Source organism: Jaculus jaculus, chromosome 3 (assembly GCF_020740685.1).
Source record: "Jaculus jaculus isolate mJacJac1 chromosome 3, mJacJac1.mat.Y.cur, whole genome shotgun sequence".
NCBI lineage: Eukaryota > Metazoa > Chordata > Mammalia > Rodentia > Dipodidae > Jaculus > Jaculus jaculus.
The window spans coordinates 150,778,131-150,792,733 of record NC_059104.1 but is presented as its reverse complement, the minus strand read 5'-3'; the positions used below and the strand labels follow the sequence as shown (position 1 = coordinate 150,792,733).

At 48.9% G+C, this 14,603-nt stretch overlaps 1 protein-coding gene across 1 annotated transcript in view; it reads left to right on the top strand.

Annotated features, from left to right (window-relative positions):
• The window catches only part of Ap3b2 (adaptor related protein complex 3 subunit beta 2), a 36,928-nt gene extending 25,359 nt beyond the window's left edge, over positions 1 to 11,569 (top strand). Inside the window, exons 15-26 of the mRNA XM_004658219.3 lie at positions 3,560 to 3,746; positions 4,828 to 4,946; positions 5,361 to 5,469; positions 5,877 to 6,000; positions 6,316 to 6,493; positions 6,622 to 6,682; positions 6,917 to 7,023; positions 7,223 to 7,451; positions 7,908 to 7,992; positions 8,212 to 8,309; positions 10,892 to 11,030; positions 11,163 to 11,569. Of these exons, the coding sequence (XP_004658276.1) occupies positions 3,560 to 3,746; positions 4,828 to 4,946; positions 5,361 to 5,469; positions 5,877 to 6,000; positions 6,316 to 6,493; positions 6,622 to 6,682; positions 6,917 to 7,023; positions 7,223 to 7,451; positions 7,908 to 7,992; positions 8,212 to 8,309; positions 10,892 to 11,030; positions 11,163 to 11,313 (1,587 nt within the window). The 3' untranslated portion in view covers positions 11,314 to 11,569. The remainder of the gene's footprint in view (positions 1 to 3,559; positions 3,747 to 4,827; positions 4,947 to 5,360; positions 5,470 to 5,876; positions 6,001 to 6,315; positions 6,494 to 6,621; positions 6,683 to 6,916; positions 7,024 to 7,222; positions 7,452 to 7,907; positions 7,993 to 8,211; positions 8,310 to 10,891; positions 11,031 to 11,162) is intronic.
• Positions 11,570 to 14,603: the final 3,034 nt, after the last annotated feature.

Here is a 14,603-nt window from a genome sequence, read left to right as displayed (position 1 = left end):
TGACAGGAGTGAGATGGAATCTCAATGTAGTTTTAATCTGCATTTTCCTGATGACTAGTGATGTAGAACACTTTTTTAGATGCTTATATGCCATTTGTATTTCTTCCTTTGAGAACTCTCCATTTAGCTCCATAGCCCATTTTTTTGATTGGCTTGTTTGATTAAAAAAAAGATTTTGTGTGTGTGTTTATATAACATCACCCAGAAGTTGTACATTTGTGAATTATTCACTATTTTAATCTTTTCATTTGTATTTTTCAGTGCTTTTCTGTTCTGAAAGTTTTTAAAAAATATTTTATTTGAGAGAAAGAGACAGAGAGAATGAATGAATGTTGGCATGCTAGGGCCTCCAGCCACTGCAAATGAACTCCAGACACATACACCATTTATTTATTTATTTTTATTTATTTATTTGACAGAGAGAAAGAGGGCAGAAGGGAGGGGGAGAGAGAGAGAGAATAGGTGCACCAGGGCCTCCAGCCACTGTAAACGAATTCCAGATGCATACGCTCCCTTGTGCATCTGGCTAAAGTGAATCCTGGAGAATCAGACCTGGTCCTCTGGCTTTACAGGCAAACACCTTAACCGCTAAGCCATCCCTCCAGCCCATGAGCCATTTATTTCTAAGCCACAAGGGACAAATAGGAAGACAGAATTTGATCCTGTCATCTTTGGCACATTCAGAAGTCTTGGACCTTGTTCCCATCAAGATGAGGGGATTACACAAAGGCACGCACACAGGAAGCAGACAGAGCCTTAAAGTCTGCCTGCTCCATCTATTTGGAATTTATTCTTGCATGGTGTTTAAAGGGAAGATATTACTTAATTTTTTTTGAATAGTTTTATCAGCATGACTTACCAGGTGGCTGGTTGCAAGTTAGCAGGAATGTTGACATAGGTTATTAAGAGGAAGTCAGTGTCCCTAGTTAGCATGCTTCCCTGGTAACTGCAGTCCATTGATCAGTGGGAGTCTCGCTCTGTTCTTGGTGCACTGAAGCATGGCTCACAGGTCTTCCTGAGCAACACATAATTCCAGAATACCCTGGGCAGATGAGGTGGAGTCCTAGGGTACAGAATGGATAGGAAAAGGTATAGGGAATGACTCCTTGGGCTAGAGAAGGGTCATGGACTGGTATAGGTAGGTCTTGCAGTGTGTTTGTTGACATGGGGTTAGGGCTGTAGACAGATGGATCCAAACCCTGAACAGTTCTTTCTAAAATGAGGTAAGGGGAGAGAATCTGTGACCAGCCAACTGGAAAGCCTGTGGAAGATGCTGTCCTAAACTAAAAGGAAGTAGTCAACAGCCTGTTACTAGCAAAATATGTTGATAAGTTGTCTACCAGCTTTGGCTGGTCAGATGGTATCTGGTCAGGGGAGAGGAAGGCCCACAGTAAAGTCCATTGTGATGCCATTTTGTGATTATTTTTCTGAAGCCATTGCATTAAGAGAGTATGTGACTGGAAGGGTCACCAGTGCCAGAAGGGACTGAACCAAATGTGAGGCCATCAAAGTCCTTAGGGGACATACAGTTGGCAGAATTAGAGCCATAGGGGTCACTAAAATGATGTGGGACAGTTTCGCCACAAAAGCTCCTCTAATTGTGGTAAGCATCTAGATCAGGGGTGTCCAGCCTTTTGACATTACAGTATGGTATGATCTACAAATATATTGGACTGCATTTATAGCTATCCTGGGATACATGTGGCCCATAGACCATAGATTAAACACATATGATCTAGAGGGCTCTGCCCCTCAGACACTCCTGTTTCATAGCCCACTGAGATAGCTAGGTCAGTCATGTTCAAAGCTGGATGTTACATTATGTCATCATAGATCTCAGGACGACTAGAGCGAGTTTCAGGCTCTGTCCAGCTAGTGCCTTTTACTCCCAAGCTGTCTGGTTGTTGGCTACCTGGTGGTTATTTTAAAATATATTTTAGGGCTGGAGAGATGGCTTACTGGTTAAGCACTTGCCTGTGAAGCCTAAGGATCCTGGTTCGAGGCTTGATTCCCCAGGACCCACATTAGCCAGATGCACAAGGGGGCGCATGCATCTGGAGTTCATTTGCAGTGGCTGGAGGCCCTGGCGTGCTCATTCTCTCTATCTGTCTCTCTTTCTCTCTCTCCCACTCTCTCTCCTTCTGTTACTCTTAAATAAATAAATAATGAAGAAAAATTTTTAAAATATATTTTATCGTTTATTTATTTATGAGAGAGAAAGAAAGAAGCAGATAGATAGAGAATGGGTGCATCAAGGCCTCTATCCATTGCAAAACAAATTCCAGTTGCATGTACCACCTTGTGCATCTGGCTTATATGGGTCCTGGGTAATTGAATCTGGGCCCTTAGGCTTCGCAGGCAAGTGCCTTAACCACTAAGCCATCTCTCCAGCCCTACCTGGTGATTTTGATCTTGGTTACAGGACATGGACACATGGAAACCTGGGCCAGGGAAGTCCCATTTTGTCAGCACATAAGCAGTGAGGGTGGTGGTCCAGGTCTGGTGTAGCACCTATGAGTTCCTCAACCTGGAAGAAGCCACTTGACGATTCTGCTTCTCTGCAATGTAAGGCAATAATACTTACCTCTCCGAGGGCCTGTAGAGATGACAGGAGAGTGAGGAGCACCTGGCACAGTACTTCACCTCAGATGCATGAGGGCTGTGCCACTGTCACAGTGTTGAGTTGGGCAGTATTTCAGACGTTAGGTCCTCAGATAGAGCTGCCTTGACTGTGAACTGTGGACTCCATGTTGACTTCATCCAACTTCATCTTGCTAGAATCTTTCAGAGAGCTAGAGAGATGGCTTCGTGGCAAAAGACACTTGCTTGCAAAGCCTGACAGGCCCAGGAATGATTTCTCAATACCCATGAAAAGCCAGATGCAACAAAGTGGCATTTGCAGTGACAGTAGGTCCTGGCATAGTCATACTCACCCTGTCTGCCTCTCTCCCTCTCTCTCTCCCTATCTTCCTCTCTCTCTCTCTCTCTCTCTCTCTCTCTCTCTCTCTCTCTCTCTCTCTCATATGCACACAAATAATAAAAATATTTTCAAAAATAATCTCTTAGAGAAAGACTGGGGTCTCCAAGACCCATGGGCTTCTCAGAATCTGCTCTGTGGGTTCATAGTTATTGCCAAAGGACTCCTTGTTGCCACCCCTCCCCTTTTGTTGTCTTGATTCCTCAGGAATGCCGGAGCTGGAAATCATGAGGTGCAGCAAAATGTTCTAATCTTGCACTCATTTTGCCACCTCAGAGGAAAGAGGTTGGCTATCCTCTATCATAAATCAGAGGAATGGAGTTCAGGGTCAAGAGAGGGGAGAGGGCAAGCTCTTGTTGACCCAAGGCACTTTTCACAGTTGGGGTAGGAGTCCCCTGAGGAGGGATGAGAGGACCCTGGAGTCATGGCAGGTAGGGAGGAAGTTGGGCAAGGGCAACTTGTTGTGTGTCTAAGTGGGAGAGAAAATTCTGCCTGGAAACATTGGCTGAACAAAGCTGGTTACACACCTCCTGGGTCCCTACCCTCAGTAGGCTGCTGAGCCACATACTCTTTTTCCCTCAGACCAAGCTTCTGACTCAGTATGTGCTGAGTCTGGCCAAATATGACCAGAACTATGACATCCGTGATCGAGCCCGCTTCACCCGGCAGCTCATCGTCCCTTCAGAGCAGGGTGGTTCCCTTAGCCGCCATGCCAAGAAGCTCTTCCTGGCCCCTAAGCCAGCGCCTGTCTTGGAATCATCATTTAAAGGTGGGAGCAAGTATCAGGATAACTTCCCTGGAGAAGGGCAGGAAGTTGTCAGGTCCCCGGCACCAGGCTTCTACAGATAGAACTGGGGAACTTCCGGTCCTGGCCTCTGATCACTCTACCCACCCCCCACACAGTCTGTGCCTACAACACAGCTGGCACCATCTCACCTCCCTGTCACACGGGGCTTCTGATACCTCTCTCCCCCCCTTCCATTGCCTTCCCAAGCAGGCTTGGGATTCTAGGTCAAGATGTTAAATACCAGGAAGGCAGGCAGTGAAACAACATGCAGAGGAGAGGTGTACATTTTAGCAGTTCTGAGGATGTGTTTGCCAGCACTAGGTTTAGCCACTTGATCAGCCAAAGCCCTGACCCTGGCCTTCAACCTTACATCTGCTCATGAGCCTGGCCTGGGAGGGGAGGAGCCTTCACTTGGCTCTCTGGCCCTGGTAACCAAAGCCAGGGCCTTCACAGAGCCTGGCTTTCTTGGGCACTTTTACATTCCTCTCTTCCCCGCACCTCAGGAATCGGGAGGTTGAGAGGTGGGGCTGCTATGGAAATGTCCCAGGAAGCAGGGCAGCAGGCTGTCCCTGCCCTAATGCTGTCCTCACTCAGGTCTCTTACACCATTTGTCCACTGCGTCCCCGACCTCCTCCCCCTCGGATCCTAACCACTCACCTATGCCCAAGTCTAGAGGCCAACCCGACCAGCCTCCTATGCACCTTGTCCCCCCTTGGCCTCCCTCCCAAGCCTGGCTGTGCCTGGGAGTTACGTGACATTTACATTTTGCCCTCCTCATAGAGACCTGAGCTGACAGGCCAGCAGCATCTCTGAGCAGGGTGTCTCTCCTCCCACCTTATCCCATTTTTTAGGCCCTACCCTGACCATAGTGGATGACTTGTCTTACTAGCGTGTGGATCTGACATGTGGCCAGGGCACAGGAGTCATCAGGGTACACATTTGTCTACCTTCCCTGCCCAGTTAGGAGTCCCAGTCAGAGCTCGCACCCAGCCTCAACCAAGCCAACAGCTCCCAGGGCATTGTTCATTGCCACTGCTAGCCTGACTGCTAAACCTGTCTGCAGATCGGGACCACTTCCAGTTGGGCTCACTATCCCACCTGCTCAATGCAAAGGCCACAGGCTACCAGGAGCTCCCAGACTGGCCAGAGGAAGCCCCAGACCCGTCTGTGCGTAACGTAGAGGTCAGTGGTTCTGAGTGTGTTTGCACAGGCTGGGGTAGAGGGCAGCAACAGGGAGCCCTAAAAGTATTGTCCCGGCCCTCCTGATGTCCTCCCTACACACAGGAAGAAGACCTCTCCCTTATTGAGACCCACGTGGGCCTGTTAGGCGAATACACTGAGGTCCCCTCTGTGTGCCGTGTGCTCTCCTTCCTCCTCCCCTCCCGTGTGCCTTTCCTCCATGGCTGTGTGCTGCTCCACCCGTGACCTGTCCCCTCTCCCTCGGTGGACTGTACTCCTCTCCATTATTCCATTTTGGGGACAGGGCCAAGTAGGGGACCAAGAAGAGATTTGTGGTGAAAGATACAAAGGGATTGCACATTTCTTCCCCTTCCTCCAACCCGGAGTAAATGACCCCCCTACCCATTCCATCTCCAGGTACCTGAGTGGACCAAGTGCTCAAATCGGGAGAAGAGGAAGGAGAAAGAAAAGCCCTTCTACTCAGACTCTGAGGGGGAGTCTGGCCCCACTGAGTCTGCAGATAGTGGTGAGGAGAGAGGGAGAGCTGGGGCCTTCAGTGTGCCTGTGTGGTTGGGGGGACCCTGTATGTGTTTATATGGTCCATGACCAAGGGTGTGCACTTGCTTGTGAGTTACTGCCTGTGTGTTTGTGCACCCAACAATCCATTCCAAGGTACAGGGGATTGGGGAGCTGTGTAATGATAACACCTGTTCATGTGGGTCCTTCTATATTCTTGCCAGTTCTAGTTGGCATCTGGGGTTAGGGTGGGTCAGAGGGGGTTTAAGGATTCAGTGAAGATGAGAACCCAAGCAACTGCCTTGGACTTAGGGAGTCCTTCACAAATGGAAGGAGGCCTACACATAAGAGATGTTTACCTATGATGGGGGTGAGAACTGACTTGAGGGGGGAGGCCTGACATGGTTCTCCCCACAGAGCCCGAGTCTGAAAGTGAGTCAGACAGTAAGAGCAGCAGCGAGAGTGGCTCTGGGGAATCCAGCAGTGAGTCAGACAATGAAGACCAGGATGAGGATGAGGAGAAAGGAGGAGGAAGTGAGAGGTAAGAGGGGACCCAGCCAGGTGGTTTGTGGAGCTCAGGGTCTCATCTGAAAAAGAAACAGCCAGTCTTTGGGAGGCTCTGAGCTGCCCACAAAGTGCTGGGTGCCTATACGCCCACTGGTTAGCCCCCATGACGGTTGTCTGTGGGAAGTCTTGGAGACCTACTGGAAATATGAGCAGAAGCCATCAGGGGTTGGGACCTGAGCTGGCATGAACCACTCTTACTTCTACTTTTGGGGTTTCCCTTGCTCTTCCATGAGACAAGGGCGAGGTGTTTAGCCTGGACCTGTGGACTCACTTGTCCACTGTCCTCTAGTGAACAGAGTGAGGAGGAAGGTGAGAAGAAGAAGACAAAGAGGAAGGTGCTGGAGCAACATAGAGAAGGCGCATCCTCAGACGAGGGCAGCGATTCCAGCAGCAGCTCCTCGGAGTCGGAGATGACGTCAGCATCGGAGCAGGAGCAGGTGGAGCCTGCCTCCTGGAGGAAGAAAACAGTGAGGACTTTGCCGGGGCCCCTCCAGACCAGAAATCCTTCCACATTCAGAATCAGTTATGGTGCCTCTCACCAACTCAGTGCAGGCCAACTCCTTCCTCATACTCTCGCCCCTCTTTGCTCTTTCAGCCTCCCAGTGGCAAAAGTGCCCCGGCAGCCAAGGAGATCTCCCTACTTGACCTGGAGGACTGTGAGTATGGGTTGTGGAGGCCATGGGAAGGAAGGTTTTGGAAGGTTTCTGGGAGTTTTGGGTCTGGTTGCTAAAGTCTGGGATTTGATGTGGCCTGGCAGTTTATCTAAGCGGCCGGCGTGTCTCGCTGTCCATGGTGCTGAGAGCTTGCTCCTTGAGCCCTGGGCGCCCTGCTCAACCCCCAAACTCCACTTTGCCTCTTCCTCATCTTAGTAATCTTTGTCTCACCCCCAGTCACCCCTCCCAGTGTACAGCCCGTGTCTCCCTCCACGGTTGTGTCCACCAGCCTGGCTGCTGACCTGGAGGGCTTGACGCTCACAGACACTTCTCTAGTGCCCTCGGTGAGTTGGGTAAGGGAGGGACTGAGTTGAGACAGGGACCTAGTACTAGGTTACGTCCTGTGGTGTGGCTCTGTGAGGGGAAGAGGTATGATAGAGGGGATATCTTTGAGTCACAGTTGCAGGATGGCCCTAGGTGAGACAAGACTGACACCAGCTGTTCTTCCTACTCATTTCTGTGCTTCCTTCCCCTCCGCTCTAGCTGCTGAGTCCAGTGTCAAGCATCGGGAGGCAGGAGCTGCTGCACCGAGTAGCTGGCGAGGGGCTGGCGGTGGACTATGCCTTCAGCCGCCAACCTTTCTCTGGGGATCCTCGCATGGTGTCTGTGCACATCTACTTCTCTAACAGCTCTGAAACTCCCATTAAGGGGCTCCATATGGGCACCTCCAAACTGCCTGCTGGCATCAGCATCCAAGAATTTCCTGAAATTGGTATGGAAGGGCCTTGGATGGGTGGAAGAGGAGGATTCTGGGCAGTTAGTCTTTCTGTGCTTGCTGACCCCTGTTTGGGCCAAACTAATTTCCCCACTATGGGAACACAGAAGGTGGCATCTAGCATCTGAGATTGTGACTTCCCTGTTTCCCTCAAGCACCTTCTGGTGTACAAGATAGACTAGTAATGAAGCAAGTCAATGTCAGGGCAGAGAAGTACCTGAGCAGAAGATTCGGACCTGTTTGCTTCAAGACTGACTTAGAGAGCTGAGAGTGGTGGAGGAAGGGAGTCTGCACTTCAGAAGGAAGCCAGGGGATGTCTCGAGGGGCCCAGAAAGTCAGGATTCTGTGAATGGCTAGTCTGCTCAGTTAGAGGAGGGAGGCTGGGTCCACACTGGGTTCTAGGTCAATCAAGTGGTGGGCTCTCCCCCACTTAACCTTCTTCACGTCATTCAGAATCCCTGGCACCTGGAGAATCCACCACTGCTGTGATGGGCATTAATTTCTGTGACTCCACCCAGGCGGCCAACTTCCAGCTGTGGTATGTGCCCAACACACAGAAGTGGGGTGAGAGGGTGGGCTAGACAGTGGCAGGATCTGAGAGAATCAAAGAAGGGAAGTAGATGGGTCTAGCTGCCACCCCCAGCCCACAGATCTCACTTCATTCTGCTACCTTCTTCACACCCTATTTCAAGCTGAGGGAGTCAGGTGATAAGAGAGATGATGGCCTCACTTCCATTCCTGTCTCCACTCTTCCCAGCACCCAAACCCAACAGTTCTACGTCTCTATTCAGCCACCTGTTGGGGAACTGATGGCCCCTGTGTTCATGAGTGAGAATGAGTTCAAGAAGGAGCAGGGTGAGTGTTTCCTGTGGTGGGTTGGAGGAGCCCAGCACCATCCAACTAATGCTCACAGAGCTTCACCATACGGTCCTAGCATTTCAGAGCCGGGAGGGGTCCAACCCCATCATTAGAGATGAGAGGATGACCTTTGGCTTCAATTCCTAGCAGTGGGAAGAGTCACTGGAGGAAAGGGAAAGGCCAGACCTCTACCTCAGAAAGAGCAATCTGACAACACTCAGCTGAGATTTGAGAGCCTGTGGGGTCACCTTGCACCAGAGAAGGAAATATGGGGCTTCACAAGTCATGGCTTTAATTTATTGGTGTGTGCTCTGGGCTAAATTCTGTGACTGGGTATCAGGTCAGTGCAATAAATCTGATGAGAAATGGTGAAGCTAGAATCAGAGCTATCACAAAGGGCATGAAGGGCTTGGGGCTGGGTGTGGAAAAGCTTAGAAATAAGGAATGCTGGGCTGGAAAGATGGCTTAGTGGGCAAGGCAATTGCTTGCGAAGCCTAAGGACCCAGATTTGGTTCCCCAGTACCTACATAAGCCAGATGCACAAGGGGGCGCATGTGTCTAGAGTTCATTTGCAGTAGCTAGAGGCCCTGGCATGCCCATATTCTCAATCTCTCTCTCTCCCTCTCTCTGTGCTTCTTTTACTCTCTCTCTCAAATAAATAAAATGCACTTAAAAAAAAAAAGTAAAAGAAAGAGGGAAACTTTGGATACTTGCCCTGAGATGGGAAAATGCAGGCTAACTCTAGAATTTCTGGCTTGAATGGTAAGGAAATGAGTGGTGCCCTTCATCTAGAGCAGGAGGTGAATTTTTCTGTAATGGGTCATAAAGTAAATATTTCAGGCTTTGAGGGTCATGTGGTCTCTGTTACAATTACTCAGCTCTGCTATTGTGACACAAAACAGCCACACACAAGATGTAAATGAAAGTGTGACTGTGTTCTAATGATAACTTATTAGTAGACAATTTTATTTAATTTTCATGTATCATGAAATACTAATCTCTGGAATTTCCCCCCTCAATGTTTAAAAAATAATGTGAAAACCAATACAGGCCCATTTGGGTGGTAAGCTAAATTGGCCAGCAGGTTGTAATTTGCCAGACCCTTGGTCTAGAAGAAAGAATAGCACAGGCAAGGAAGGGAGATCCCAGCTGGTCTGGAGAAAGCTGAGTTTGAACTGCATTTGGGAGGTTCAGGAGATGTCAGAATTGATTGAATTTATGGGTGTGTGCCCAGCAAACACTTGGAGGCTGGAGTCACAAGCATAAATGTGCCAATAGAAGCTGTGAGTGGGATATCACCCTGGCACACAAAAGTGGTGGCAGGTGGGGGTGGGGCATAAGAAGCCAAGGACAGAACCTTGAGGAAAACCTGCATTCTATAGAAGAAAAAAGAAGGGAGCAGAGAGGAGAGGTTCCCCTTATGGAGAACTAGGTGAGATGGCAAGGCAGGAAGGTGCTTTGGAGTAGCCTGTAGTCCACAGTGACCAAAGTCCTTCAGATCATGCATACTAGAGGTTATGGTCAACCCCAGGGAGAGCAGGTTACTACTAACAGAGGGACAGGCCACTTCGAGGGGATTGAGGGATACTTTGGTTTGAGTCCTCTTTGAGAACTTTGGCTATGAATAGGGAGAGAACTAGGGCATTGGCATGAAAAAGGCTGTCCCTTTTAGAAAGGATTTAAAATTTTTAAAATTTTTATTTATTTGAGAGAAGGAATGAGGGAGAGAGAGAAAAAGAGAGAGAGAGAAAAAAAATGGGCACGCCAGGGCTTCCAACCACTGAAACTCCAGATGCATGTGCCCCCTTGTGCATCTGGCTTGCGTGGGTCCTGGAGAATCGAACAGAGGTCCTTTGGCTTTGCAGGAAAACACCTTACCCACTATGCCATCTCTCCAGCCCATAGAAAAGATTTTTTAGAAATGGGTAAACTTTGGCTGGGGAAGATAGCTCAGTCAGTAAAGTGGTTTTCCTTGTAAGCATGGGGATCTGAATTACTTCCCCAGACACCATATCCAAAAAACCAGATGTGGTGGTACACTTGTAATCCAGTGCTGGGGAAGAAAGGACAGGTGGAACACTGGAGTTTACTAGCCAGCCAGCCTAGTCCCCACTTGTCAAGCTCTAGACCAATGGAAGACCCTACCTCAAAAAAAAAAAAAAAAAAAAGTGGGAGGGAGAAAGCATGTCGTTTGCGCGCCAATGAAGAATGACACCTGAGGCTGTCTTCTGGCCCTTCACATGCACACATACACATGTGCATGCACACACACACACACACACACACACACACACACACACACAGATGGATAAACTTGAACATGACGAGAGTGAAAGAACAGTGGTGAGACAATGTCACTGGCCAAGAATGGAGGGCATAGAAGAAGGTGAGGGATGCCAGTTCTGTGAAGGGGGAGAAGAATGAGGGAGCTGCGGAGGGAGGGGAGGCTGAGGAGGGGGATTCTTACGTGCCCAGGTGGGGAGAACTCAGTAGTTAGGTAGGTGACACAAGTGCTGATCTCTGTGTCCACTGCAGTCTCTAACCTCTCACCCCTGGGTTGGGGGGATGTCTGCCCACAGCAAAGCTGACAGGCATGAATGAGATCACAGAGAAACTCACGCTACCAGATGCCTGTCAGAGTGACCACATCGTGGTGCAGAAAGTGACCGCCACTGCAAATCTGGGTCGGGTACCTTGTGGGACATCTGATGAGTACAGGTACTAGTGTGGTGGAGGGGCTCTTGTGGGGCTAGTTTGAAGCAGAGGCCTTAAGCACCAGGGCTGAGTCACTTGCAAACACAGTCACCCTGAGAAGCTATCCTCCCACCCCTTCCTCTGCTCTCACCTCAGGTTTGCAGGGAGGACGCTGACCAGTGGGAGTCTGGTCCTGCTGACTCTGGATGCCCGGCCAGCGGGAGCCGCCCAGTTGACTGTCAACAGTGAGAAGATGGTGATTGGCACTATGCTGGTGAAGGATGTGATACAAGCTCTGACCCAGTGACTCCCAAGCACCGCAGCCTCTTTGGTCTTCACTTACGACATCTGCTCACAGATCTCCCCACCTTCCATGTTCTCCCTCCTTCCTGGTACTGTCCTTATGCCAGATAGCATGGGGCTCTCTGTTTCCTAGTGACCTCTTCCAGCCTGAGTGACCTTTGCTGAGGGAGGCAACAGCTGCTGCCTTCAGCATCAGACCCCACCCCCAGATTTATGTAGCTATTTATGTAGCACAATCTCAATAAAATATCTTCTCCTTAGTTGCTGGCTTATCTATCCTTCTAAGGGGCTGGGGGCAGGGATGCTAAGTTGACTGTGTTTATGACTGACTCTCGGGGGAGACACGTTAAATCTCTAACGTGACCATCTCCAGGCCAGGAGTCTAATTAACTCTATGGAAGACGTATCTGCAAAGGCACAGGTAGGTCGAGCTTTGACAGTTCTTTGGTCTTCTCCAGGTGTGGTGAGACACATCAGTAATCCCAGTGTTTTGGAGGTGATGGCAGAAGCATCAGACATTCACGGTTATCCTCAGCAACATAGTATGTTTGAGGACAGCCCGGGCTATATGAGCCCCTGTCTCCAAAAATTCCCCCTTTCGCAAATTCTTAGTTTTTTTTCTAAGTCTGAACAGAAGCAAGTCTTTGGTGGCTGGCAGTTTTCTTTGGTTTCCTCATGGGCCCTTTGGGAAGAAAGGAATTACCCAAATATAGATGTGCAGTTCAAAGTATGTTAATTGTATCTGGATATAGGACATGGGATTCCCCCCCCACACCCTTCCCCTAAACCCAAAAGATGACCCAACTGGCCATCTTAGAGGAGAAAGAAGATATACAGCCATGCTTCTCAAACTTCCTTTCCCCAGTCTCCCAGAGCTCTTGCTAACCTGCAGATTCTGGTCACTAGGTCTTGAGTGATGCCTGAGAGTATGCATTTCTACAAGATCCTAGCAGCTGTCAGTGCTACACCTTGAGCAGGAGACAGAATCATGAGGATTGGAGCCTCCATGCCAATGGCAAACTTGGTGGCCCTCCTTGATAGTTCTTCTAATGAGGAAACAAGCTGAGTGAACAACAGAAGTAAGAGGGCCTCACCAGCATGTGTTTGGCCAGGAAAATATTAAAGTTTTGATCAAATAAATGTAGGCAGAATTATTTAAATGAGATATGATTATTTCCCTTCGGCTTTCCAGTCTTGACTATTCAAATATGGATTATGACTAGTCCTCTCTGCCCAGTGGGAATAGAACTCACAGTGTTACCTAAGCTTGCTATTATCCTGGAACACATTTTTCTCAGAACATTTTGATTAATTAGATTATGGGGAACAGCCTGCAGGAATAGATAGCTTGGCAGGTAATGCCAAAGCCCCTGATCTCACATAACCAAGATTGTAGTTCCTTGGCCACAGCCCTCCCCCAAAGCCTTGTCACTTAAATGTGCATAAGCCCTTCTGTTCAGTAGTGCAAAGATGAAACAGGTGTGGTGGCCCTCTTGTCAGGGGGAGAACAAAGGAAGTGCCAGGGGACAGCCTGCCTGTGGCTCCAGGGACTTGCTGGGTACCGTGGCACCTGAGAGCAGCCAGAGCTGCAGCTTCCAGGAGAGCCTTGGGGCCCCAGAGTCTCTCTGGGATCACTGTTTTTGTCATTGTTCTGTCTGAGGTGGGAACTGATTCTAGACTTGGTCTCGCTTTTGCTTCTGATTCAGCTCTGACAGAGGGCAGAGATTGTTTTCTAGGAAAACTGAACACAAACCAATAGAGACTGCCTTGAGGGCCTTTAAATTCTGCACTTACTATCAACTGGGGTCAGTGTGATGGCCAACCCCCAAGATGACTCCCATGATCTCTGCTTCCTGCTATTTGTATACTTGCATCTTTCTTAACCCAGTTCATCAGGATTGGTGTGTGTGAACAACAGAGTACCACTATTGGCAATGCCATTTCTGAAATTAAGTTTAAAAAGACTGTCATATGCTCACGCAAGCTCTCTCCCTCACCTGTCCCCTCTCTCCTCCTCTGGAGAGCGCCAGCCAGCTGCTTTGATGCTGGTTGCTAGGAGGGGAGGAGTCAGAGCCATCAGTACTGTGGCCACTGCCTGTTGCCCATTCCCCAGTAAGTAACTTTGTACACATGATCATGCAAGCAACTCTCATTTAATTCAATGGGTAAAAAGAAGAGGGGGCATGAAATTAAGATGAGGATTTAATGGAGGAAGAAGGGTGTTAATGGGAGGGGGAGAATAAGAAAGGGCAATTTGGAAAATAAGATCAAAGTACATTATATACATGTATAAAAATACCAAAAGTGCAAAAAAATAACTTTTAAAAAGCTAGCTAGCTGCCCCATCTTGAGCAATGAAAGTAATGGAGGCTTTTCCCAGCACCCACTGGAATGAGCATGGAAGCCAATGCTCCAGTCCCAGGCATAGCTTCAAATGCTTGTAGTCATGACTAGCCTGAGTGCAGCCACAAGAGGTCGTGATCCACAACCACCCAGCTAAGGAATTGTGAGATGATAAATACCTACCGTTCAAGTATCTTTTTTATTTTATTTTATTTTTATTTATTTATTTGACAGCAACAGACAGAAAGAATGGGCACATCAGGGCCTCCAGCCACTGCAAATGAACTCCAGACACGGGCACCCCCTTGTGCATCTGGCTCACGTGGGTCCTGGGGAATCGAGCCTCAAACCGGGGTCCTTAGGCTTCACAGGCAAGTGTTTAACCGCTAAGCCATCTCTCCAGCCCAAGTATCTCTTTATGGAGGTAACTGACCAGCAGTAGACAACTAATACAATCCAGCTTTCCTCTCCTCGCCTAGAGCATTGGGAAGGTCCCCAGAGGGAACCTGAGCATTAGGCTTGCAAAGCACTTTGCTCCCTCAGCTAGTTCTGTGCAGGGTGGAGCTGCTCACACTGTTCATGAGACCAACTGCACTTTCTGGAGACTGTGAAAACATGGGAAGACTACAAAGTACTGCTTCCTCCTGCAGCCAATTGCCATTTACCAGCATTTCATTGGCCTTAATTACTCCCATCCCTTGTTTATTCATTTGTCGGAGACAGTGTCTCCACGATGTAGCCCAGGCTGGCTTCAAGCTTTCAGTCTTCCCTCCTCGGTCTTCTTAGTACTGGGATTACAGCTTTGTGTCACTACATCTGGCTTTCTCTTGTATAAAAAGTTGTATTTTCCAAGATTAAAGAATAAAATAGGCCAGGTGTGGTGGTGCATACGTGTAATTCCAATCCTCAGGAAGATTGTGAGTTCCAGGCCAGTCTGGAGCATATCTCAAG